Source organism: Meleagris gallopavo, chromosome Z, assembly GCF_905368555.1.
Source record: "Meleagris gallopavo chromosome Z, MGAL_WU_HG_1.1, whole genome shotgun sequence".
Taxonomy (NCBI): Eukaryota; Metazoa; Chordata; class Aves; order Galliformes; family Phasianidae; genus Meleagris; species Meleagris gallopavo.
In genome coordinates this window covers 53,053,043-53,080,493 of record NC_139435.1, presented here as the reverse complement: position 1 = coordinate 53,080,493, position 27,451 = coordinate 53,053,043, and the positions used below count along the sequence as shown (strand labels likewise).

General features: G+C 38.4%; 1 protein-coding gene across 9 annotated transcripts in view; it reads left to right on the top strand.

Annotated features, from left to right (window-relative positions):
* ZNF462 (zinc finger protein 462) overlaps nt 1-27,451 on the top strand; it is a 91,873-nt gene that overhangs the window by 57,103 nt on the left and 7,319 nt on the right. For 6 of the 9 annotated variants that reach the window (XM_085214344.1, XM_085214351.1, XM_085214349.1 and 3 more), the window contains 4 exons: nt 15,272-15,533; nt 17,605-17,741; nt 23,249-23,472; nt 25,855-25,987. In XM_085214344.1, coding sequence (XP_085070470.1) covers nt 15,272-15,533; nt 17,605-17,741; nt 23,249-23,472; nt 25,855-25,987 — 756 coding nt within the window. Of the gene's footprint in view, nt 1-8,361; nt 8,443-15,271; nt 15,534-17,604; nt 17,742-23,248; nt 23,473-25,854; nt 25,988-27,451 lie in introns of all 9 variants that reach the window. The other 3 variants (XM_085214350.1, XM_085214348.1, XM_085214352.1) reach the window with 1 other exon arrangement.

Below are 27,451 nucleotides of genomic sequence, written 5' to 3'. Positions count from 1 at the left end.
GGGTTGGGGCTGGGGGGGCTTGGAGATCCCTTTGAACATAAGCCATGCTAGGATTCTGTTATTCATAGATGAATTGCACACAGGTGGAGAATGTAGGTGAAACTGAAAAAGCTTAGATCTGTCTATGTTTAGGGAACTGCAGTGTGTCAAAAATGGGAAAAAACAATTCTTCCCAGAAGTGTGAGGGAAGTTTTTGGTGGATTTTTTTGTTCATTTTGTTTCTTATTAAAAACTTTTTTTGTTTGTTTGTTTCTGGCGAAGTGAGGGAGAGTTTTAAATATTATCAATAATTTTTTTTGCGGCATTTTTGGTCTCCCATCTTCCCTATTTTGCCCCCAAAATAAGTGTAAAATAAGGAAGAGAGGAAGATAAGAACTAAGTGCATAAGAAAGTGGAAAGGAAATTGAAGAAAAAACTAATCAGCACAGAAATACTTACTTGAAGAGAGAAATGAATAATATTTTTGTGGTTAAGCAGGTTGCTTCTGAAGTCAAAATCAGAATCTTATCAAAAGATTTTGACCAGCTGCTCACGGATGCCTTTTGTAAAGAGGTTGTCTGGAACAGTACAATGAAGACTTACTAACTGAGCTTTTATTTTTGCTAATGCTAGCTTAAGCTAATCCAACAAGCAGGGTACATCTCGTGATTGTATTCTCCTTTTTATTGCTTAAAAAAAAAAAAAAAGTTACACTGCTGACTTTCAAGAAGTGGAGAATAATTTTTAGTGGCTGTCCTTTCCTATGTCTTAGTGATCTCTGGATAGTAATAGTGGTGTTGAGACATAAAGAAGTACAACATTTGAAGTTAGTAACAATGGTACACTTTCTTCTTTTCTTGCTTATCCCAGGAGCTCAAAGGCATGGTTAGTGAAGTTAAAAATTCAAGCGCAGATCTCTGTAGAGGATAATTTTATGTTCTTCAACATAAATTATTAAAAAAAAAAAAAATCTGTTAACAAAAACACCTTAGGAGATTGACTCAGTTACCTAGATATGTAATTGGAGCCAGAAATGAAGGCAGAGTCTGTCCCAAATAGCTTGATCATCTTTAAACATTTACTGGTTAAGACATTTTGACAATAATTGAAGCAACCCATTGTGAAGATAGTCAGATGAGGTGTTATAATAACAATGTTAATGTTTTCAACCCAGTGTGAGGAAGGCATAAACTGTTTTAAATATATATTGTTTTTTTTCATGAGGAAGTTGGCTTCAGTTTGTGGTAATGGTGGAGGCTCTTACGGCATAATTTATTTTGAATAAATCAAACTAGATAAAAGACTTGTCCCAGTAATAGGAAATGCACATCTGTTTGAGCAGCTCTCACATACAGTTGGAGATTGCGGGAAATAAGACTTAGGACTAGTGTAGTTGGATTTTGGTTTTGTTGCTGTGTGTGAATAAACTATACATTATAAATTAATTCACTTGAGATGTGAACTTGAGTTAGGGATGGGATGAGTGGCAGACAAAAGACTGCCTTGCATTGTTATGGGTCTGTTTTGTAGGTTGGTAGGTATGAAGCTGCTAGTGTAATTGAAATGGCTGTAGAAAGGATTTGGTTCTGTTTGTGGATGAATACTGTAGTTGAAGTAAGAACTGGTTGTTTAATGAGATAAAAAAGGGAAAGGGAATCAAATAGTAAAAGCAAGGTCCATGTCTGAATGGAGCTGTTCTGGGATAAGAGCAAAAATTTTTTGCCAAAGTGCCTTTCTTAGGACAATTCTTTTTTTTTTTTTTTTTTTTAATTTTAGATTTTGTTGGATTGATTCATTCATTAGAAGATGCAAATATATTTCAATTTTTTTACCTTAGTTCTCTGTTGGTAGCAGTAAGTGTATTTGAGGTGCTTATATCCTAGATGTTTTGGGCAACACTGTCGTTAGAAACTGTAACAGCCACTTATGTGCTTCTCCCAAGGCAGTAATATAAAAAGGTGTCCATCTCAGTTGTGTCACTTGTGAAGGCTCTCCTAAAGAGGCACTGTTGGAAGATGCTGGTTTTTTTTATCCCACTTGGCGTTCTGCATGTTGTGTAATTATTTCTTTAGATGTAAAATAACCTGTTTACATTGTGTCCTAATCTAGGTAGCTGTAAAACAGTCAATTCTTTTTTTTTTTTTCTTTTTCTTTTTTCTTTTTTTTTTTTTTTTTTTTTTAAATAAATGCCATGCAGCAAACGCAGCAAATGTTGACCACTATTGCAGGTTCTCTCTGTTCTTGAATAGTGTAGTGGCATTGAATGGTTTGTGGTATCCAATCATTGTTGAAACTATGCTGTAAATTTTTCTTCTGCTCCCCTAATAATTCATAGAATTCATAGATATTTTTCCTCTTTAGGGAAAAAAAAAAAAAAAAAAAAGTTATAATCTGACTACTTGCAGTTATGTGATTGTGACATGTGGCTTTACAGTTTGCAATCTAAGGGAGTAAAAATTAGGTATAATTTGAAAAAAACTGTGAACTATTGGGAGAAAGATTGAGTAAATCACCTAATAAGACCTATTTGTGTGTTCTTTCACGGTCGTTTTGAGAACGAGAGCTTATATTCATGTTACTCTCTGCCCAGAAGAGCTATATAGAATTATTAATGATACTGTCATGTTGTGGAACAGTATATCTCACAGATAAGGGTTTCCAGTACTGTGCTGTGCAGAGTCAGCTCTGTTCTTTTGACTTGAGTGCAAGGCTGTGTAATTTCAGTGTCTGCATTGGCAAATCATATTAAAAAGACCACTATCGGTTTCAGTAAGGAAGAAGTGAAAGCAAGGCAAACACAAAAATTGTTTAAGAAAGCAGAGTAGCAAGTGTTATCTGCAATGTAATCATCCCTAAGGAGAAAGCACATGTGTGCACAGTTTGTGTAAGTACTGAGGTGATGCATGTCAAGAGCTAAGGAGATGGTGGACTGCCTACCTTGTAAAAACTAGAGAAATCCATGAGTATAGCCGGTTCTCATAAAGCAGAATGACTACAGATTGATAAATTGTTTCATGTTGTCACGTCATGCCTAGCAGAAGTTTCTTGGGAATATGTAAAAGAGTTGCCCTAAACTGACCTTGCAAGTACTATTCCTTTTTTGAGTAGCTCTTTATTTTTTATAAAAGAAACAACAAAACCCTTTGGCCTAGATACTTTGTAGAGCACAGTACTTCTCTATGTTCATATGGCTAGCAGATTTGAAGCCTTGTAAATTTGTTTCCATTATGACTGTGTACAATAGTTCAAAAAAATAGGTTTTTAGTTTTACTGATGAAGAATACAGAGTGAAGAGTTACAGAAATGGCATGTAAAAGATGTGGATGTGGCTTCTGATTTCTTCTCAGTCATGCTGCCTTTGTATCAGATCATTCCTTTTCACTAATAACCAGCTTTTGAAATGTAGAAAGCAGCACACTTTATGCGTACCCTTGAAGTTCAGTAGTCAGTTTTCACAGTTATGCAAACCAAACAGTATCTATCACTGATACCAGCACACATGCAAGGTCTGAACTAGAAGATTTTTTTAGTTTCCTGGTGCATGCTATGTCAATATTTTCATTAAATTGAATTACTTGAAAGATCAAATGCTTTGAAAATTGCTAAGTGGAACACCTATTGCACTGTTAAATCTTCTCCTGAACTTTAGGCTTTGCCATTGGGAAAAACTGCCTCATTTAGAGAGTGGAATAGAAATCTATCTGGTAGCTTTGATGGAGCTAGGTAGGCTACCAAACTGCTTGACTAAGTAGTGTCTCCGGGACTGTTGTATAAGAACTGTAAATCCCTTCCTATTCCTGTACACTTTTCCAAAATAGGTAATGGGTAATCAGGATGTGTGTTTCCTATGCTGTTTGTCAGATGAAATCCTGAGGGGTGCAGAGGACCTTGAATAGGTTTGCTAACCCAATTTAATGTACTACTGGAATGAGAGGAGATATGTGAGGAAGAAAGTAAGCTTTTCAAGAAGATTCTCTCAGCTGGTACCAATAACACAGAACTGTTACAGTGGTCCAGTGAGCCTAGAACCACTCAGCTTCCTCTTCCACCTTGAAGAAGAAGCAAACTTTACTTATCCTTACACATGCTACCCCTTATGTGCGTGTGTGCATATATTAATAAATATATAATTTTTAAAAAATCCATACCTTAGTTTATGTCAACCTCACAGTTCTGTATTCATGTGTAGTGTTTCATTTCATAAGGGTTGTTTTTCTCGCCTCCTAACCAGGGCAGAAAGTCCCTCTTCAGCTTTGTTGTTGTTTCTGTCTTGTTGCTATTGTGTCTTATTGTTTTATGGCTACCACTGTTAGTGGAAATTACAGCATATTAGAATCCTTATGTCCTGGAAGCCTCATCTTAGTTCAGAATGGCCTGCCCTTTGTATTTAGGCTGGGATTGTGGAGTTTTGTTTTGAAATTAGGGAGGTTGGATTCTACTCCTTTGAAGTTTGAGATCCTTCTACTTGACTGTTGTTTGGGAAAATGGCCAGCCAGCAGTAACTTCAGTGACTTCACACAAAACTTTAGCACCTAAACTATTTAACTGCAAGATGAATTGGAAGAATAGCATCCATGTTAAGTATGCAAAATGGTGGTCTGCAAACTGCTGAAAAGATGCTTGTACTTGTGTAGTTATGATCAAGGTTGCAGGGACGTTTCCCTGTTCTGCCTTTTTCCCTGGTTTTGTGCAGTGTAGTAGTAGCACTGCATGCCCAAATTCTCTCTCTTAATTATCAGATTAATGTTTCTCACTTGCAGCCTTGTTCTTTTTCCAGCCATGTTCTTTCTTTGCCTGACCGAGAGCTGGTTTATTCTCTCTCGTTAGTTACTCTTTTAGAGGTACTCTCAGTGGCAAAACTGCTTACCAATGCTTGTTAAACTCAAGCACTCGTTGGTGTGTCTTTTTTCTTGTGATCAGTATTAAGCTAATTATCAGATGTGGAATCAGACAGGAGCTTTTCTCCTGCATCAGACTGACATGGAATAAGTAAAGGGCTTGTTCACATCCAAGTTTACCAAACAAAGTCCCCTCTGTTTCAAGGACTTGGGATACTGGTTACGTCCTTGTTCTAAGCAGCTTTCTTCCACTAGAGTATAGTTTTTTTGGCTGCATAGTTTTACTGCAGCATATTGAGAAATTCTGTAGCAGATGCTTATTCTGTCATCAACTGTGTTTAGTGGGGAGTGTCAACTTGCTGTTTGTTGTGCGCCTTTCTAGTCCTTAGCTTTCTGTGTAAAGGCTATATTTAGGTTTAATGGATGGAGACAGGAACCAGGCAGCTGGGTGAAGAAGGTTGCTGCCAGTCTTTGTAGGGATTTGGCCAGTCCGCTGTGATAGAATTGATGTGATACTGAAATACTTGCCTGGGATGAAGAGAAGATGGATTAAGTTGTTTGGATGGATTTGAGTAATTAATGAAGGAATAAACATCTCTTGGATTTATTCATGTTAGCCAGAAATAGACCTGTTTGTACATACAGGAAAAAGCAAGATACATATGTAGATCCTTGTATTTGTTTCTCAAGGTTTTTCTTTTTTTCTTCATTCTGATTCTTGTGCTCAGGATAGAGGATGAAGTGGCAGGTGACACTCTTGTCTCCTGTCACATTCTACCATTGTCCCTGGAATTTATGAAGGTCCTCTGCAGGAAAAAATAGGATGCTATTGCTCTGAAGGGATATGTAATATCCCTTCTTGACCAACACTGTGCAAAAGAGCATTTCTTCAAGCTATCATTCTTACATGTTGGTAGCCTTCATGTGTGAGTTGACTGATATTCTCTCAGTCTCCTGAGACTCCAGTTGTTTTCTGTTGATCTAAAGCCTGCTTGAGGGATTTGATGCTTGACAGAGAGGCAAAATTCCTTTGTTCATTTTAGCTGTTTTGAAATGGGCATATGTTTTGGCATCAACATAGTTGGCAGCACAAGGTTTGACATTCAAATAGCTGCTTTTATTTTTTCTTTAAGGAACATCATTACTATGTTTCAGCAGGAATGTTTGAAAATGCTTCCTGCAGTGATCTGAGATCACTCAGATATGGGATAGAGATGAGATCTTTTGTTGGCAGCAGTAGTAATGCTAATTTATATTAGTCTCCAGAACATTCTAGAACTTGCCAAGCTCTATGATTTTAATATGATCTCTCTAGAGTATTATTTTATATATATGTGAGATACATTTATTACATAAAGTTGGAGCTTGAGTTTAGCAGCAATTTGTCAAAGAAGTACAACATTCAAGTCTTGAGTGGATCATCAGCACCTATGTATTTTCACTGTAATAATAGGATCAGTTTTGAAGCAGAGTGCAAAAATATAGCACTTGATGGGACTGAACTTTTTTCCCTCTTCATTTTAAGCTAAAGCAAAGCATTTAGATGATAGCAGTTTCTTGTATTAATACTTACATTGAATGCAACACATGTTTGTGAAGGGAAAGTTAGGCCTTATAAACTTGATATCCTTTTATGACAAGGTTACTCACCTACTTGCAGTAAGTGGGATAACAGCCAGTTGCTAGCATGTTCCTGAGGGCAGATTTAATGCCTGTCTTTATGAGTGACTTGGGCAAAAAATTGAGTGGGCACTGAGTATGCTTACAGGTAATGCTAAATTAGGAGGTGCTGTTGACTCTCTTGAGGGTAAGAATGCCTGCAGAAAGATATTGATAAATTACCGTGCTAGGCAATTTAAAAAGTGCAAGTGCTAAATTCTGCTCTTGAGATGGGGCAACCTTCAATTATACATAGATTGCAGGACAAATGGTTGGAGTGCAGCCCTGCAGAGAGTGGTATGTGATGTTCTGTTGATAGCAAGCTCAGTATACAAGTTAATGCCTATGGCAGCCAGCCAAAAGGGCCAATCATATTTTGGGGTGCATTAAGCACAGTATAGCTATCTGGTCGAAAGGGGTTGTCCCACTCTACTCTGTGCCTGTGTGGCCTGACCTTGAGTACTGTGTTCAGTTTTTGGTGTCACAATTTAAGGACCTAAAACTACTAAAGGGTGTCCAAAGGAGAGCTGTGAAGATGGTGAAGAGGGCAAGATGTATGAGAAGCGGCTGGGGTTGCTTGTTTTGTTCAGCTCAGAGAATACAAGGCTGAGGGGAAGCCTCATGGTAGCTGCAGCTCCTCACAGGGAATGGAAGGTAGCGCTGAGCTCTGCTCACTGTGTCAGTGACAGGGCCCGAAGGTATGACATGAAGCTGTGTCAGGGGAGAGTTGAGTTGGGTATTAGACTCAGATGGTACTTAGGCACTGGAACAGGCTCCCCAGCAAAGTTGTCATGACCACAGATCTACTGCTATTAAAGAAGTTTGCACACTGGTTTAATGTGGGTTGCACTGTGTGGAGTTCAGTGTTGGACTTGATCAGTGTTCCTTTCTTCTCTTAGAGCGCTTCCATTTATGAGATGTAATTTATCTCAACAGTGTAAGGAACAGCTAGAAAACTTTTCAGTTTATTTCTTTTTGGAAATTGGTAAACACATGGAGATCTCAGTGTTTGACAGGTAGACAGAAGTCTTGATTTTAAGTGCCACCTTATACTTAGATAATGGTATTTTATTTTTTTAATAATGCTTATAAGAATATAGGGTTGAAAAGTAACCAATAAGTGGAACTGTTTGGATGGCAATAATCTTAGCCTGCAATATTCTTACTTAAAACAGAAGGCAGTGGATAAACAGAGGTGGAAGAACATGAATGCCCACAGCAGGAAAACAATGCACACAATACATAGATCATCTCTATATTGTAATGGAAAGCAATGGGTGGGGTTTGAACACTATAGTTACTTGGCACTGTTGTTTAGGACATTTAAAATTGGTTGATCAGCCACCAAAGCAGCACAGAAGAAGATTGTGTGCATGACTATTAAGTGACCAAATCACCTGAAGAACTGCAGAAAAATTAAACTTGAGATGAAGCCAGCAAATGAATTCTACTGGTAGTGGTGAAAAGAAGGGATAAATATAAATTAAGTAGCTGTATGGTGGAGGGTTTTTTGACACCTAGAATGGATCTTTCCAAATCACAGCACTGATTGAATATAGTAAGAATTCAGGCAGTGTTTGTAGCCATGATGTGCCTTTCCCGTTATCCTTGAGGATGTTAGTAGGAACTGGGAGTGTTGGAAATTCAAAATCAGAATGACATAGACTGATTGAGATTGAAAGGGACCTCTGGAGGCCATCTGGTCCAACGCCCCTGTTCAAGCAAGGCCAAGTAGAGCAGGTGGCCTAGAGTCTTGTCCAGATGGCTTTTGAATATCTCCAAGGAGGAAGACTGCAACTTCTCTGGGCAACCTGTGCCACTGCTCAGTCACCCGCACAGTAAAGATGTGCTTCCTGATGTTCAGACAAAACCTCCTGTGTTTCAGCTTGTGCCTATTGCCTCTCATCCTGTCACTGGACATCACTGAAAAGAGCCCAGCTCCAACTTTCTTGCACCTTCCCTTCAGGTATTTATATACATTAATATGGATATTAATTACTTCTCTAAAGAGCCAAGTGTTAAGTAATGTTTTTTGATTATGTATGACATGTGAAGCTCTTGAACTGGTCCCTTGTTTGAAGGAAGGAGCATGGTATAACTTATTTAATCGATTGCGTTCTTCCTTCATAAATCATATATAATTCCTACCTTTTTTTCTTTGTGTCTTATTACACAGAGTATTATAATCACTTTCTTCTTGATCTCAGCTGTGAAACTTCAAGGTTCTTCAATAGACTGCATAAGAGTCTGCTTATGTAAAGGAGTTCCTAAGATAAAATTCTTTATTTTCTTCTTCTTAGGTCAAACTCTTGTCCCTTCTAAATGATTTTGACAGTAGCACAAGAAGCTGCATAGTGTGTGTGTATATATATATGTATGTATATAGAGAGAGTATATATATATATATATAGAAAGAGTATACAGGATATATATATATCCTGTACATATATATATCTCCTTTCTCAATCTAAAGATATAGGTGTGTGCATAAAAGAGAATTCAAAATTAAAGAAGCATGGTTATAGTTTCTTATCTCTTCTGAGTAAGCAAGACTATGTAGTCCATGTATCTTTCTTAAGCATGGATGTATATTTATTTTTCTCTTAAATGTAATAGATAGTTGAGATTGACCCAAAAGAGGCTTTTACATGTAGTACTGAAACAGATTCCTCTGACAAGGCTTTTTTAAAATTTAAAATGCTTAAAATACATAGCTAGAATATTAGGTGGACTCTTCTCTTTCCCTTCTGATTAGTGTTTTCTTCCATGTATGTGAATAAGTTTACAAATTTTGTTTCCTCTCAATCTCATTCATAACATCCCAACAGTGTAAAGGTTTTTTGGTAAAAATCAGAATTAGGTTCATACTCTGTTTGTAAACGTACAATGAATAAAACTCCCTTATACTATAGGTACAAGACATAGCAGAAGATTGCCAAGGCCTCTTCATGAATATTTTTATGCATCCCTCTGAATCTTGTTCTGTCTTCCTCTCCCCTCAGTTAATGTATTGCCAGAACATTTCACCCTCCCACATATTCTTCCTTCCAGGTCAGTGCTGTATGGCATAAAGTGAACAAATGTGTGTAGTCTTGACAATCTTTGTATGACACTTTACTTTGTCACCTTCCCACTTTTCAAGCTGTTGCCGTTCATTACTATATGCTTTCCTACCATTCCTGGTGCCAGTAATTTTGAGTAGCATTATGTTTCAGAAGGAATTTTGTTCTTAAATCTCATGAACTTCACTCTTAGCCTTTGTAATGGCTTGGGTTGGAAGAGATCTTAAAGACCATCTAGTTCCAATCCTTCTGCCATGGACAGGAACATGTCCCGCTAGACCAGGTTCCTGAAAGCTACATCCAACCCGATCTCAAACATTTCCAGGATTGGATCATACGCAACTTCTCTGGGCAACCATTTCAGTGCCTCACCACGCTGGTAGTGAAGAATTTCTTCCTCATATCTAATCCAAATATGTCCTCTTTCAGTTTAAAGCCATTACCCCATTGTCCTATCACTACACTCGTGAGTCATTCACCAGCTTTCCTGTAGGCCCCGCTTTGGTACTGGAAGGTTATTATGGTGTTTACCCAGAGACCTCTTTTCTCTAGACTGAAGTTAATGCCATAATATAGCCATAATTTAATCCTTTTTAAAAAATTTTGTCTGATAGTTTGATATTACTTGCTTTTAAACATATGTTTTTTGGTTTTGCTGTTTTTTATTGTTGTTGTTGTTTGTTTTTTGTAGTTTTGCATCTTAATGTGTTTTTTCACAAATACGTTTCCATACGTCTACTGTTTTTCTTAATTCCTTGGAATTTCTCTGCCTTAATAGAAATCTTCCTTAGTGTGAATTAATTCAGAATAAATTAAATAACATTCCAAGTGTATTCCTTTTGGTCTGCTGAGGACTTCACAGATCTATTATGTCTTAAGGCCTATATTGTTAGGCAATAATTTTTTCCCCCATAGAGTTGTCTTACTTAGTTATACATTCTATTTCAAACATTACTTTCTGCAGTTTCATTTATCTCTCAGAAGCTGATCTCTTTTGTCTTTGATGTTTCCATGTGAGTTTACTAGGAAAACAAGATGTCCTCATTTTTATCTGCCTCTATCTTGAACTAAACATGCTTTCCAGTGTAGTTGAACAGTTGCTTCTCTTAGAACAATGCTTCTCCCTTCATCCCTCTCCTTGGTACACAAGCATATAAGTAGTTGTATCTAGATGCATCTAATTTTGTTCACTCTGAAAGAATGAAGCAATGGTTGGATTTCTTTTCTTAAATAGGCAGTTTTTCTTTCATTTCTCAACAGTTGGTCATTGTCTGTTGCATAGACTTATTCTAAGTTGTGTTCTTATCTGTTTTTACTTTTTTTTTTTTTTTTGCTTTAGTTGTCTTGTTTTTGTCCATTTTATTGTTGTATTCATGGTTACTAATAATTCTGAAAATACTTATAAATAACTAAAATATCATTTTATTGCCAAGTAAATTTATGTAACTGGATCAGAATCTTTGTTTTCTTTTCCTTTCTGAAAAAATCTCAGTTTTCCTTTTTTAGGTATATGAAACACATTAGATGCTGCAGAAGATCCATGAAAATTGGGTTTTCATTTTGTTTTTGTGGTAGGTTTTCATTGTATGTATATTTCCCTCATGTATGGTTTCAGGTATCTATCAAGCTGAGCTTTCACCATTGTACTGCATTGTGGTGTGGACTGCAGATGCCCTTTAGGACAAGGCAGTGACTTTCAGTAGAGTTGACACACACTTCATGACTGTACTTTGGGTGAAGTTTTTAGAATGGCAAAATCACTTACCTGCCAATGAAGCATTGTAGGCACTTCTAGAAATGCTATTTTTCTTCCCCCCTTGCAGAGACAATGAAACTCTCTTACACATTGTAACTAGCACATAGCAGTAATTTAGATGTGGCTGTGTTGATGGGACACCATGCAGACAGTCATTTCTTCTGCTTTTCTATCAAGTAGTCATTTTCCCATTTGGATATGAGAATGCCATTCTATACAAGCAGTGATGTTATGGTCTTTTAGATCCACAGGTGCTGGTGTGAAGTCAAGTACTTGCTAACCTTGATACTCTTCCTGTGCAGGTAATCTGTAGGTAGATGTGTTCAAAATTCTAGTCATGAGACTTGCAACATTGCCACTGTTCAGTTACTGTTAATTTGTTCCTCTTGACATGACTATAGATGTCCTTTCATTTACTTCCGAACATCCCATGCTGTTAGCTTGCTTTCAGAGTTGCACAGCAAGGTCTTTCTTTCACTTTAGATAAAATTATTTTTAAATGTGTTCAAGATGTGTATGTCTTTTTTCTTTTAAGTTTTCAGGACTGTGCATTGTCATTTACTTTCTTGTTGTACTTTGAGGCTGTTGTATAAAAGAGAAAACATCATTCTTTTCGTTAACATGTAATCAGTACTTCCTGGTGTTTCATTTTTCTTCATTTTCTCTCCTTCTGTGTGTTCTTTTTGGCTCATATTTTACATTACTTAGTTAGAACTTTACATTACTCTTTCCTTTGTTTATTTTAATGTCTTTCTTTTGTTTTCTGACTTTGATGTAGTTTTATAAAGCCATTTTACCTTTTTCACACATGGATGGATAGGCCCAATTTCTGCTTCCAGCCAAGCTTGTTAATGATTTCCTGGAGTGCTTCCAACCCTACGTGCTTGGGGTAAAGGAAAAAGGCGGAGGTGGGACAAATGTACATGTATAGCCATGCTTTGGTGATTGGTATTCTGAGGGAAAAACTCTTCTCTCTTCCTCTTTCGTTCTCCAGTCTTAACATCCAGGCATCACGTTGTAGCAGCAACACTGTCAGGTTGGCATCAGGTGTCCATCAGGTTGGCACACCAGCTCAAGGCCTGAGTAGATGCAAAAGTGCTTGTAGGATTTGATTAACATCTAAGTCAGCTTTGCACCAAAGTACACACAGAGCACTTTGGAGCATCAACCTACACTTCCAGCAGAAATAGAGTAGGTGCACACATAGAAATGCTTTGCCAGTTTGAGGCAATACTGCTGTGCCGTTTGATAAAAATCACTGTACTGTTGCTTCTTCGCTATTTGTTTTTGTTTTGTTTTTTATTTGCCTCCCTAGCTCTTTCTTCAGTTGCTGCTTTTGAAAATAAAAAATAAATATCCTAAGGCCTCCACTGCCTTGTCTATTAATTGCTTACTGTCCATTCTGTTGCTATGTGCTAAAAGGCATGGTTGTAAGAAACTAAAGACAGTGTTTCTCTCCCAAGCCTTCACTCATTTCGGAGTGGGCATGTGCAGTGTGGTTCAGTACTTGGTGAAATGGATGGGAAATCTCCCATGCCTTTAGTCATCTTTGAAATTTGGATGAAGTCTTCCTGATGAAGCCAAGTTGCACATCTTTCATTCCCCCTTGTCCTATCACTATCCACACTCATAAACAGCCATTCCCTCTCCTGTTTATATGCTCCCTTCAAGTACTGGAAGGCCACAATGAGGTCTCCCCAGAGCCTTCTCTTATCCAAGCTAAACAATTCCAGTTCCCTCAATCTTTCCTCACAGCAGAGGTGCTCCAGCCCTCTGATCATCTTAGTGGCCCTCCTCTGGACCCGCTCCAAGAGCTCCACATCCTTCCTGTACTGGGGCCCCAGGCCTGGACACAGTGCTCCAGATGGGGCCTCTCAGGAGCCGAGTAGAGGGGAACAATCACCTCCCTCTCCCTGCTGGCCACTTCTCTTTTAATGCAGCCCAGAACGCAGTTGGCCTTCTGGACTGCAAGCACACACTGCTGGCTCATGTCCATCTTCTTGTCCACTAGGACCACCAGATCCTTCTCCACAGGGTTGCTCTCAAGGAGATCTTCCCCCAGTCTGTATGAATGCTTATTTGCAAGTTGAAAGCTGGAATAATAGACGCCAGACATCTTTTTTAAACCTGCAGCTTTCTTTGGAGTAGACATCACTGAGGCCTTGGTGGGAACATTGATGATGTGGTGGAAGCTTTTGATGCCTTTGAGGAGCAGAATGTAAATTACTATCTAGACCGTAATCTGGTGGGGAGCCTGCTTCAAACAAAGGGGAAAAGAAAACCTTGACATTTGAGTAGGTGGAGCTCACTGTGAACCCTCCATGGTGGGGAAACCTGCTGTAGAAGTGGTGAAAACAAAACTCAATAAATGTTGTATTATAATCCAGCCTCTGTTCATGAGGCTTGTATAGGAAAGACAAAAAGGTATTTCATTTAACAGAATCTTTCATGTTGGCTTTTGTTTTTGTTGTACACCTAGAGATGAAGCCCAGGGAGCTTGGAGACAGTCATTTCTAGCTTGTGTTTTGTTAGTGTGTTTGGATTTTCTGTTGTTGCTGGTTTGTTTTTTGTTTCTCAGGCATGTATGAACTAAACTCTCTTTTGTGGTAATTAGGAAAAGGAGTGAGCATTTTGCTCATCTGAAGACAAGTGGAGGAGTCCCCATGCTGAGTGCTGTTTAGGACTGTTTGCCTTTTGTTTCTTCTTACTAATTGATTATAATGGATGGTGTGTGTGTGTGTGTGTGTGTGTGTGTGTGTGTGTGTGTATACGTGTGTGTGTGTATATTTGAGAATTCTTACTTATCTAGCCTCAGGGAATTAAGCTTTGGAAAATGAAGTACCCATCAAAGCAGGAGTTGGCCAGTACAGTTTGTTTCCCAACTTCTTTTCTTTTTCTCTCTTCTTTTTTTCTTTCCTCCAAAAAGCTTAAGAAGAGTCTTTTGTCTTCTTTTCAGGAAAGTTACACTGAAATTCATCTGTGCTTTATTCATCTGCTTTCATTTGTGCCATTCATGGGCAGCTGTGGGCTATATAGGACAAAGGAGATGAATTCCTAACTTCTACATTCAAGCACTGTGTCGAGAAAGGTTCAGCACACACCCTGCCCTTTTTTGTGGGGTCCAACTAAAGTATTACAACTTTTAGTTTCAGTACTGAGTTATCTGTGGGCTGTATTTTTCCACATGCCATTAAAATGGTATGATAGAGTTTACTTGGTTTTAGAAGGGATGTGTCTGTACAGATGTATCCATAGAAAGAGGTCTTTTTCTTAGTTTAGCAAAAATTAGTAATTTTTGAGGAAATGTGGCTTAGAAGTTTGCTTTACTGGAATCTGTGATTAAATATGTTTTAATTTTTTAATGATGACTTCATTTCAAACATCCTGAACTGAGAGTACTTGAATTTACTTTTTGTGAAGATGTCTTCAAATGTGACAAAGTAAAATTTTATCATTTTGTGAGTTAACTTTTAATGTCTCTTAAATAATTCCATGAATGAGTAGGGATGAGTATCAATTTATTTTTTTAATATTTTTTTTTCCCTTTAGGTAGGATACTCAAACGTATCCTATGCCAGATCTTCATCTAGTATTAACTGGCATAAAATATTTAAGTGAATCTGGTCAGATAGATGCGTGAAATACCTAAACACTCAGCTATACAATTAATATGATTTACTTTCACAAATGAAAAAGTCTTAAAGGAAGACTTCTTTTTAGACTACTTTTAAGTTAAAGCTGTCATTTCTTCTCCCTCCTTCTCCAATCAGATCTAAAAAACATAATTTATACTGATCACCTTTCATACAGTAGAATTCACATTAGATTAGGAGAAGTGCTACATCTCTGCTTCTTAACCCCTTTAGAAAGTTATCAGTGGATTTCAGTATGTTGGTCAAACACTTGCAAAAGTCAGTTGGTACTGAGAAGATCTTTTCAAATTTGCTGATCCACAACTTCTCTCTGTTTCTCTGCAGACTCTTCATACTCGGAGCCTCCTGATGTTCAGCAGCAGTTGAACCATTACCAGTCTGCAGCTTTAGCCAGGAACAACAACGTCAGTCCAATCCCACTTTCAGGGAGTGCTGCAGGAATGGAAAAAACGGAAGCCATCCTCAACTGTGAATTTTGTGAATTCTCCTCGGGTTACATACAGAGCATTCGGCGTCACTACCGTGACAAGCATGGAGGGAAAAAACTTTTCAAGTGCAAAGATTGTTCCTTTTATACAGGCTTTAAGTAAGTACTGTGGAAAACAGATAAACTGAACTCACAAGGGTGTTTTAGCTCTTGAAAAGACTTCTGAGATCTTTGAGAGCTGGCTGTAGCAGCAGAACATGGCCACTGCTGACCAGAGAGAGGAACATAGGAAATGCCAAGCCAGATCACAGCAGCATCCATGTAATCCATTTTCCTCTCTCCTACAACAGCCAGTACCATCTGCTGCAGATGAAAGCATTGCAGCAGCTTTTACTTGCTGGAGGAGATGGAACAGGTAGCATTTTTATTTAACATAAGCAGTTAGAGGTTTTTCCTTATCCTAAAGTATGAAAGTATATTCTACAAAAATAAGGTCATTTCCTGGATGCACAGGATAAGTAAGAGAGATAGATGGGAGAAATTACATAACCTTTCTCCCTTCTCGTGTAATTTTATTTCTTCTATTATTTATCTATCTGGAATGCACTCTGTGGAGTTACTGATAACATAGAAAGGCATTTCAGCAAATTCAACTAGATGTTGCAAAATTTAAAATCTCAGCTGTCTTTCTGTGTGTGTGTGTGTGTATTTGTGTGCTAGTTGCTGTTTTCTAATGAAAAAAGGCTTATGCACCTGTGCTCTCCACCATTTCTCTCTGATATGCTGGACCCTTGCACCTACATCTCCTAGCTAGAATTTGAGGTCTCAGATATATCGACTTCTTAAGAGACTAGTGACAATATACAGTATGACTGGGTACAGGAGAAATGTTCTGTTGAATAAAATATTGAGCACAAACCTTCTCTCAGCTAAGTGAATCCACGCAAGAGCAACTTCTAGCTACGCATCTGTAGCTTTTGTTGCTTCAGACCCTCCCTGCCTCAGTAATATTGTTTGCTGCTTATGCTTTATGTACTGATTGCTATCTATCTTCGAGATTCCCAGTGATCAACTCAATTCAATATGCTCACATCTTGTGCATTTTACCAAGATGAAATAAAAACATCTTAAATCAAGTGCTGATGAAATACACTCATACTTACAAAAAAGTTGTATTCTTTCACGTGGTGTCTCAAACATGGCAAGGATTATGTCTTCTTTTGAAAGTATACCATGTTTTCTCTCTTTAAAAAAGGTCGGAAAAGCCCTTACAAATCCCCTCTTCAACTCACTGTAGAAACTTGAATGTATGAAAGAACTCACTGAAGTTAGTAGGAATACACCTGTGCAATTCAGACATCACTGGATTGTGCCGGGAGCCGCTTGTGTTAGTAAACTATTTCATGCTCAAACTGACAAGCAGAACTTCAGTGTGGCAAACTGTCCATTCTCTCTTTACCCTTACTCTAAGTAAAAAAACTAACCACTTCCCCCAAGTTCACAGACATCTCTCGTTTCAGTAGTTGAGCTAGCAGTCAGGTAAGTGTATAATTATTTTCCTTTGTATGAAGGAGGAGTTACATGCCTCTTCCAACTTTTAAGTATGCAGCTAAGGTAATGTCAACATGAGATTTTTTGTTCAGAAGTGCTGTAGAGTATTCATTCATTCTTCTGCCTTAATAAGTGGAGTGTTCTCAGTCTTGGATTTTCAGGTCCTCATATCTAATCCTTTAAAACTGATCACCCCGAGCTCATGTGTGTTTCATTTCCCAAGTCCAAATATTTTAGCTGTTTTGTGAGTTATCTTACAAAGATAGAGGTGGCTAAGAATAAAAATCTATATTCACCTCTGTAAGTTCAGAACTGTTAATAGATTTTATTCTAGTTACTAAAAATTGAATGCACAGAATATTTCCACTTAAAGATAAATAATGAGCATGAAAGATGGGGATTCTTTTGTTATCTTAACTACAGCAATGTGACTATAAAGCAACCCATGCAAATGAATATCTTGTCAGAATGTGTGTCAGTGATTTGAGGATACAAGCCTGCAAATACTCATGTGTTACTCATGTGAGTAGCCCTGCTGAAATGCCAAGTGGCACTATGAAGACAAGGCTGAGAGATATCTGTACTGTTTTACACGACACTTCCCTTATAGAGCAGTGACACTTCATTGTTCACCGCACAACTCTTGTGACTGCTCCCATCTCTCTCTCATATTTCGCAGATCTGCTTTTACTATGCACGTGGAAGCTGGGCATTCTGCAGTTCCTGAGGAAGGACCCAAAGACCTTCGCTGTCCTCTTTGCCTATATCACACCAAATACAAACGCAACATGATTGACCATATAGTTCTGCACAGAGGTAATGTGTGTCCTTTATGTGCCTGCCTGTTGAGAGAAATGCTGAACAATGCCCTTGTGTTTCAGATTGGTTTCATTAAATTTTCTCCTCTCTACATATGCACAAGTATGTTAAATTGACCATCAGCCCTTCCATATCTTTTGTTCATTTCTGAGTGTGCATCTTACTAGTTTCCTGTAGAGTTCAAAGTCAACTGGTGCTGAAACAGGGCAGATTTAACAGCTCTAGAGAAAGAGCTTAAAAACAATTTTAACAGTCTTCAAGCACCCACTTACCAAGAGTAGCGGTAATATGCAGCTTTGATCAAAGCCAAAATTGTTTCCTGCTTTTGTCTTTGTTACTGTAAAGTCCTTGCTATCATAAACTGCTGTGGAGAACAGTGTATCAACTAGCTATCAAGACCACAGAATATCTCCTGATTGCTTGTTTGAATTTTTTCTCTTCATGATGTGTTTTACTGTTCTTAGGATCACACCAAGAATTATCTTACTTTCGTTTTTCTTTAAGACTTCAGTTCCTTCTTCTCTTCTCTCTTCTTTTTTCAACCTAACTAAAAGTGGGATTGGGGACTTCTACGCTATATTAACTACAGGCTTCCTAGCTCAAAAGAGACAGTAATTTGGGCTCTGTGGGCTGGGATTCCTGCCCATAGCTATCACATTTGATGCTTGTAGATGGTCTGTTGGCTGCCAAAATCCTAATCCATGTGGTGGGATGGCACTCTGCCTGCTTGCAGGTTGGGCAGAGTTTCACAGTCGGATACTGGTGGTGTACAAACACAAGTTTTGCATGCCATCTTTTGCTGGAGGAGATCCTGGTGTGACAAGTGCTAATGTAATTCCTTGTAACATACAATTTCCCAGTATTGGTTACTTAAAGTCCTTCTTGTACCAAAAGAGTGATGTTGGCAGACTTGATGCAAATTTCTATCTGTTAAAAAGGCCCTTCTGAGGAAACATCTGGGAAAAAGTGACCTGCCAGTGATTCAAAATGCACATTATAAAGCTACTTTGTTTGGTTGTAAAAGTTTGTCAGATGCATTTACTTCCTGTCTTTGAAGGTGTTGTAGTGTCAGATTTTGCCCAGCTACAGGCCATACTCCAGAATTAACTCACTTCAGAGGAGAAGAGGGTTTAGTTAAGCCCTATGCAGTGTACTCTGTGATTTCAAGTGATGTCAAGGTGCGTCTGGTTTGTTACTTGCCAGAGCACCAGTGAGCACTGCTTTTTAAATTATAGATAGAATGATAGAATGAAACTGATGGACTTACTTAGGAGAGTTCCCATCAAACATAAACTTTACACTGGGAGTTTCTTGTTGCACTAGTAGAAGAGCACTTCATGAGCTTAAGAAGCTGTGCTGCCTTTACAGAGGTGTTTCTGATCAGTTGCAGGAAGTTATTTACCTCGTGAGTGACACCAGATCTGTTCTTTTGTTTAGCTGTTGCTTCACTTGCACAAACCAGCCTTGAGTCCTTGTGCTGCTGAAACAACCGGTAGCAAATGACATGATTATACATCCACTAGTGCACAGGAAGAGGTAAATCAATAAAATAACTTTTAATACAAATGGGAGTGTAGCTGGTAAAGAATCTGTTGAAGGAAGCACAGGGATCTTCTTAGGCATCAAGAGTGATGGTAGTAAAGTAAGTATGGTCATCCTTTAAAGTTGTTTCCAGTGCATGTATCCAGATTAAAAACAAAACAAAAAATAACCTTTCAGTTGTGTTTATTGCCTGGCATCTGAAGCAGATGATTTTGACAAGATTTAACATGCACTGTTAAATCTCCCTCATGAGAAAGAGGCTGAGAGATGTTGAACATAGCATGAGATATCTTTCCTCTTTTATTGGCTTTATATTTATAAAACAAGCATAGTCCTGAGCTGTGGTCCAAAAAAGTTAATTTTTTAGGTAGATGGAGTAGTGCAGCGTGTAAAATCAAGAGCGAAGGATTCAATCCATTTCATATTTAATTTTTGTCCAGTGTAAAAAGACACATTTACAGATGTGTAACTCTTACATTCTTTCCAAATTGTTGCATCCAAAGTCCTTGATGAAGCAGTGTGTGTTTAAAATTGAGAATATATATGTCTCTTAATTAGTAGCTGTGGAATTTGACTTGTACAGGGCTAAAGCATAAGCTGTAAGGCTGAATGGTGTGTAAGAAAGAATTACACAAGGAATTTGCTTCCTGTTAAGGATGGGGGGAAACAGGATGCATCCAGGAGGCTTTCTGCAGATGTAACTATTCTGTTCAATCAGTTCTTTATCAGTGTAAATGCTGTTCAGTGTCCTTTCTATAGGCACATGTGGAGCATAGGTTCCTTGCCTTTTGGCAGGCTGTATCAAGGGATTGATACAGCTAGAAGGTTTTGTCCTCTGCTGTGCAGGCATGTGAAGAGAGAAAGTGTGGTTAGGCAAGCACAGGAAGCTTCTATGGAGAAGAAAGTGAAATCTTGCTCCACAGCCAGCAGAGTAGCTTAGCTTTAACTGAGTCTGGACAGCACACTTGAGTTTCATTATCCCTTTTGGTAGTATTCCCACCACGCATTTTGAAACACGTTAATACTTCTTCATGTCTGATGCAACTTACCAAGATCACTATTATGTCTACTTTAAAATCCTTGGGGTTTTATATTTTCTTCTTTTTGAGATCATTTTACTCCCTTGCTGGTACAAATAGGGATTTTTTTTTTCTTCCATTTAATAGAAATCTCATCCATTTCTATTGACTAGTAAATTCAAGACAAAAAAAGTGAAATTTTCAAATTACTCTACCTTCCCAAAGGCTTTGTTGCTAAATATCCTGTTTCCATACACATGGTTGTTTCTGCTATTATCCCTTGTGTTCATATCTTCACTCATACATACCTCAGTGCTCTGCTTGCTTTTGGCTAATGGAACACAAAATGCTATGTGTTAAATGATTGTAACTTTGATTTACACTGATTATGGGCAAAAATACCTGTGGACAAACACCTGACATAACCAAATAATTTGTAGAACTGTTTGTACTTGGTCTATGTTTAAGGGAAGGAATTGAGTCATGTATGGTATGGTGTGTTGTTGAGTAAAGATTTTTCCTTACACTGAAGGACTGATAAAGCCATAGTCTTTTTCTATGCCTTTGAGGAAAAAAATATGTCTGCTTTGTGTTTCTGTACTGCATGTGCCTACTGCATTGGTGGCCTTTCATGTGTTCTCTGATCTGCTCTGGAATTAACCTGAATATTTCTGTCTAAGATTGAGTTTCTTAAACTGAGATTATGCTGTTTAGGTGTTTGTTTTGCTGTTCTTATTCTTTTTTCCCTATACTTACTGCTACAGTTCCACAATTCATGGCATATTTTTTTATGAGGCATACATTGGAGTCCTTTTTTAGACATTGTTGAAGTCTGAAGAAGTTGACACCTGTAAAACAAACAAAAAAAACCCACCACCTAAATCTCTCAATTTGTGTTAGGAACCTTTATGGTTTGCTGGAATTTTGCCAGTTGTTTGCGTATGATAAATGCATTCTGAATGAGTAATTAAATACAAACAGCTTTATAAAGGCAAACCAGGTCTGGGACATCACCTTATAAAATGTGAAATTCTGGGTCCAAATGACTCTGTAAGTTCCCAGTAATTGCTTGTAGGAAACTTACTATGAACACTCACGTAAAACTTGTAAATCATCCCCTAAGATCCTTCAGGCTATAACTGATGTTTACTTTTATCTTGTTGTTTTTTTTTTTCTCATGTTATGTGCTGCCTTTCATTTGATGATCATATGTGTGATTGTCTGTGAGATAATAGGTTTCCCTGATGTTAGTTAGGAGATCCTGCATTGCTCCACAGTGGTAGATAAAATGTTTTTGTGGTGGTTGTTTGTTTTTAAATCTGTGCCATCCATAGAGGAAAGAGGAATTTTCAGATATTTTAGTTGGTATTCCTTTTTTTGAACACTTAACTTGGCTTTTTCACTTTTGAAACTGGATGCTTCGCTTCCATCAGGAAGTCCAAAAGCATACAGTGGCAAGAACCTAAAAAAAGTTGTGACCACAGAATCACAACTTCAAATTCTGTTGTCTTTTAGACTATTTTCCCTACCCTGCTTGCCACACTGAAAGGCCACAATTCAGCATCTGTATAGCTAGAGATGTTAGTGTAGAACCACAAGTCTTCAGTGTTTTTCAAAGACATAGCTTTGAGAAAAGCTTTACTTTTTGAAGTGGACAAAGAGGAAGCCGTGAGATAGGAAACCTTCAGTATTCAGGGAGAAACTGAGGAAGATAGAATATTTTGAGGGCTGTGGAACAGGTCTCGTGAGCAGTGGTGGTGTGTGAACTGGCTAAAGATGAGAGAATAGCAGAGCTTTCGCCGCCTTCCAGAAAAGCCATAAAGCAATCTGTATTTCTTTAGTTGTCTTTGGAAGTGATGTTACCTACCTTATTAAAGGGAATGGATTGTTCGCTCAGATCTGTACGAGGATTGCCCCTTACCCTTCACGTTAACTGAGTTTCTGGCCTATGGTTTTTTGCTCATTTGTTTTTATCTGTTGTTCAACCTGACTGTATGAGGAGGATCCTCCTCTAATCTGCAGTCCACAAGGTATAGCAGCACTAAAGTTCAATGTTAATTAAAAAGGCCAGTTGAGTAACAGAAGCCCGTAATTGGTCCTTAAAGGATTTTCTGGTGACCTATTGCTGAAAGGTTAAGTTTGGGATTTCCTTTCTGCACACAGCTTGGGAAACACAGAGAAAGGGTGTTACACACATCTGATTCTTACTCTGTAAAAAAATTGAAATTAATTACTGCTTTGTTAAATGTCTGTATTTTATTTGAGAGGCGAAGGGTTTAGAAACTCTGTGAAAGCATTTGCAGTACATGCCTATGTCCTTGACCTGAACTGTGGGATGCGTGACATGACATGTGTGTAGATTTTGAGCCTAAGCTTTCTGAAAGTTATGGGTGTTTCGGGAGATTCTGCTGCTGGCTGGATTGCGTGGTCTCTTCTGGAAGAAGGTACTGCCTTACTTGCCCCCTCAGTCACCAGTGAGCAGCTTTGAATATGACATTGAGAGTACCAGCTCTGATTTTTACAGCATTCTGCGCCTTCCATTTTTATTAGATTTCTAGCAGCGATTTCTGGCTGTTGTGAAGTGCTGAACCAAAATGGTCTATTGATTTGGCTGATTTATGTCTGCTTTTGAATTCCCAGCCTCTGGATCCTGGCTCACAGATGGAGTCTCATTCACCCCCAAATCTCCAATCCTATCTTTGTTAACCCAAAGAGCAGTTGCATTTGTAGCATTGAAGGATTAACCCTGTTGTTGCAGAGAAGTTATTTTGTGGGTTTTTTTCCGTGTGTGGTAGTCCAGTTTGGGTCTCACTCCTATGCAGGCAGACTTGCATACCCGTAAAGGAGATTCTGGTCCTTGTGTGGATGGTAGTTTCCACCCTGTTGACACATGTCCTGATACTTCGTAAGATTTGTTAAGTGAACCTTGTCCTGTTCCTACAGAAGAGCGGGTTGTTCCCATTGAAGTCTGCCGTTCCAAACTATCAAAGTACTTGCAGGGAGTTGTTTTCCGCTGTGATAAGTGTACCTTTACCTGCTCCAGTGATGAGAGCTTGCAGCAGCACATAGAGAAGCACAATGAACTGAAACCTTACAAATGCCAACTCTGCTACTATGAGACCAAACACACAGAGGAACTGGATGCTCACCTTCGAGATGAGCATAAGGTAAGATTCAGATAGTTTTAATTTGCAACTATCTCCCTGTAAATGCTGCATTTATGGTACTTGCATGTACCCTAAATTACTCTGTACCCTCTGATTAGCCAACCTGCTTTCCTTCCATCCATCTGAAAACTAATTCCATATAGAACTTAAACTCCTGTTTTCTGTTATTCCTTCCCCCCCTCCCCCCCCAGAAATTCAAAATTGTGGGTTTCTGAAACTGTTTAGGATGACCAGAATTGGCAGACTATTTTATGTAGAACATGATCATCTGGAAAAGGCACTTGTTAATCTTAATTTTATTTAAAGGGCAAAAAAAGATACATGATGAAACAATACTAAGGCTGTGTAATTCAGCCTGTCTAAAAGGCAGGAGATTCCAAACAGAAGATTGCTCTAGCATCTTCAGCAGCATGTCATGCCATGCATATTTTAATAACAAAAAGGGCAGTGCATCCCTATTTACATTTAACAAGGGAAAGATAAACAGCAAATATAGCCAGGTCCTAGCTTAAGACTGCTTTGGTGGTTTTGTGGAGCTCAATCTCTGGGTTTCGGTTACAAGGCCTTCCATAGACTCCTCTTAGCTTTGAATTTCTGTATCTGTAGCTGAGATACTTCAGTTCTAGAACGGAGATGTGTTTTGGAGTACTTATCAGAGTATTTTCTTGTCATACGTCCAGAGAGGCAGCTGTTTGCCTCTATCTGTTAGAGGCAATCTCCTCACTAAAACTCCCACCCAAGTCTTCAGTAAAGGTCACTCCCACTTCTTTAACTGAACAACACTTTTCTTATCACCAGACATATTTATACTGACAGTAATAGCAGATAAGAGGTCCCAACAAAACTCTACACACTTAAAAAAAGAAGAAAAAAAAAAAAAGAAATCTTGTAGAAGCAAACTCTGTAAACTTAGGTTAGCCTGCTTTGTGTAATTGCCCACTTCTCCCTTATTCTTTGAGAATCTTCTGCAATTCACATGGTATGTGAGATGCTCTGAATCTTCTAATCTTGCCATGTGCAGGAGGCATTAATCCTCATTCTTTTGACATTGGATCAGCCTGGGACAATTATTCCCATACCTAGTTTTCTCGTCCAGTTTGGACCTATAATAATATTCCCAGTAGTGTAGGATATTTTTTCACCATCTCTCTTTGTAATTTATGTCTTATTAATTTGTGTCTATGTTCAGTGCTTAGATACACAACTGATATATTGTGCCTTAAAGAGTTCCTGTGCATGAGAGGTGTTGAATTAAGTGTCCTGCATCTGGTCTTGTCTGTTTAAGTCTCCATGGGTAACAAGTCAAGTCAGAGAGCCTCATCCTGGCTGTCTGTATTAACTAGCTATAAGAACCTGATTACCTGTACTCCACTGCATTTAGGATAGTTGCTATTTGGAGATACACTACAGTTTAATTCACATGCTCCTTTGGTTCTTTCACATTTCCTTTTCTGTAGAAACATATAAGTTAGCCAGTGGGGGTTGATATTTCATTCAGCATCTTGCAGGATGTGCTGTACTGCACTCATTCCTCTCTCTCCATCGTCTCTGCCTCTGTGGCTCAGTGCCTGTGCTGCTGGAGGGCTGTGTTTTTGCATGAAAGATGAATCCAAATTCCCAGCAGTGATCAACGAGCTCAGAGGGCGCTTGTCATCCAACAAGTATTAGCTGTGGTATCCTGGTCGTGCTCCCACAGTCTGCCTTCACTGTAAATCTGGACTGTTCCTCTGCTTTTTCTGGTGTATGTGGAGGAGTTCCCGACTTCTGTGCCCTACGCTGTTGCTTTCATACTGCTGCCCTGATCTGTTTAGTAGCTGCTGCATTTCACCCTAGGCTTAGCTGAGTTTGATGGATGGATTAAGTGTTCCCATTATAGTCTATATATCAGTTTGCAAAGCACTTTGCAGCCGTTTGTAATGAGAATTAATCTGTTATTAATGAGTGAAAGTGCATGTGGCATGAAGCAGCCACGTGCTTAGTAAAGGACCCATTCTTTCATGCATGAAGCTGAATGAGTCGTTTTTCTTCAGTGTGGATGTGCAATGGCAGTATTTGATACAGTAGTTGAATGGTCCAGTTAGGATAAAACTTAAAGCGTTTTGTATTTCCTGGACTTTTTTACCTTCAATACCTTAAAAACAAGAAGAAATTAGGAGAATTTACTGAATGCCATTAATTTTTGAATATCAAAATGAGAAATACTGATTAAATGGTGAAAAAATGATCATGGAAAATAAATGTCTGTTAAATTGATGAAGTCTGCATGTTACCTCTGCCTGAGCAGGCTTTGGGGTGTGCTGCATTTCATTTTGACATATGTGTATTTTTTTTCTGAGTAGCTTTTGGTTGTGCTAATGGCTGACAAAAGTGTTTCTGTCAAAGGTGAGTCGTAATTTTGAGCTGGTTGGACGGGTTAACTTGGACCAGTTGGAACAAATGAAGGGGAAAACAGAGAGCTCCAGCAGTGATGAGGAAGAAAAAGAAGAAGAGTTAAGCCCCAAGACTGAAGAGAGAGGTCAGTACAGCTTTTTTTTTTTTCTTTTTTTCCCCCCTCCACAATGACATGCTGCTGAAGTCCCACCAAGTTAAGGTCAGCTGTTCACTCTTCTCTACATTCTTGTAGACTCATGCAGGCATGCCAGCAGGAGCAGAATGCAGCTTTTGTGAAGAGACGCCGCCAATCCTGGGGAAATCTTATGTTTCTAATCCTTATAACAGTTTTCTGACTGTTAAGAAAATACATTTCTTAATGACTGTTAAGAAAATACAAATAGGATCTTTGCCTTATCTGCCCATGCAGATAACATCTAAAGATCTTGGTGCTATTCGATGTAATATTTTAGTGGTCTGTCAGATTTTCTGTGTTGGTAACCAGTTTTTAGCTTCACCCTTGTCACTGTTCAAGCAGGGAACAAAGAGGTCATGCCCAAACTTTTTAGTTGGCAATTATTAACTCTAAGTCCAGCATTCCTTCCTTGTCAAAGAGTCATTCTTGTTGTAGACGTTGCAGTTGGCGGCTCTGGAACTATGGTAGAACCATGCCCAACCTATTCCATTGTGTTTCTTAAGTATGAGCCAAGTTTGTGTCAGTAATTAATTTCACAGACTTCAGCAAGGCTGGGTAATTTACTTATTAATGCACAAATTTTGGTCAAAGTTATGAAAAAGAAAGTCCTCCTGTAAATCAAACTATGTTGTCTTTCTCCTCTGCAATATGAAAACTAACTTACTGCAAGTATCTGGTCTAAATTGTCTAGTCTGCTCTGATATTCAGTTCATTAGTTAAATGCAATATGTTCACAATTCTTTAATGAGCCCCATCATGTATGAGTGTTGGGTTCCTGAGATGCCTCATCCTACTGGTGCTGATAACTGCTGTTAGGCAAGTTTCTACATACTTTATTAAAAATATCCCAAGATGCTTGCCTTTTTCCTCCAGAATTTTCAGCTATCAGTGGAAGATTCATTTTTAATTCAGGAGTAATTCACAAAAGAACAGATGTCTCCCCAAGTCCTCCATACTTTGAAGACTAACTTTTATAAATTTAAAGGATGTTTTTCAGAACAAGAGGGGCTTAGATCATTTCACATTTTTAATAGCCAGACCCCAGTGTCTTGGCTTTTGTTTAGTGTCCCTACAGCATCAGTTCAGTCTGTGCTTATCACTGGTACTTCACTTCAAGTGTGGTTAATGATAGCTTTTATTTAAATGAGAAAAGAAGGTAGTTGGATAGTAAACCATTTAAATTTTAATGTAGAGTATCCTTTACAAAAGTGTTAGACAGCAACAGTAGAAAAATCAGGTGATCTGCTAAAGAGATAGGCATTTCAAAGTTCTTGGATATTAAGTTGTTAGGAAACACACTAGGATGTCTCTTCAGATGGCGTTTAAACCCTCTGAGCTTCATGGCTGGAACACTGACTGAATAATGCCTTGACTACAGGACCACCCCCCTCCCTCTCAGTTGCAGATGTAGTG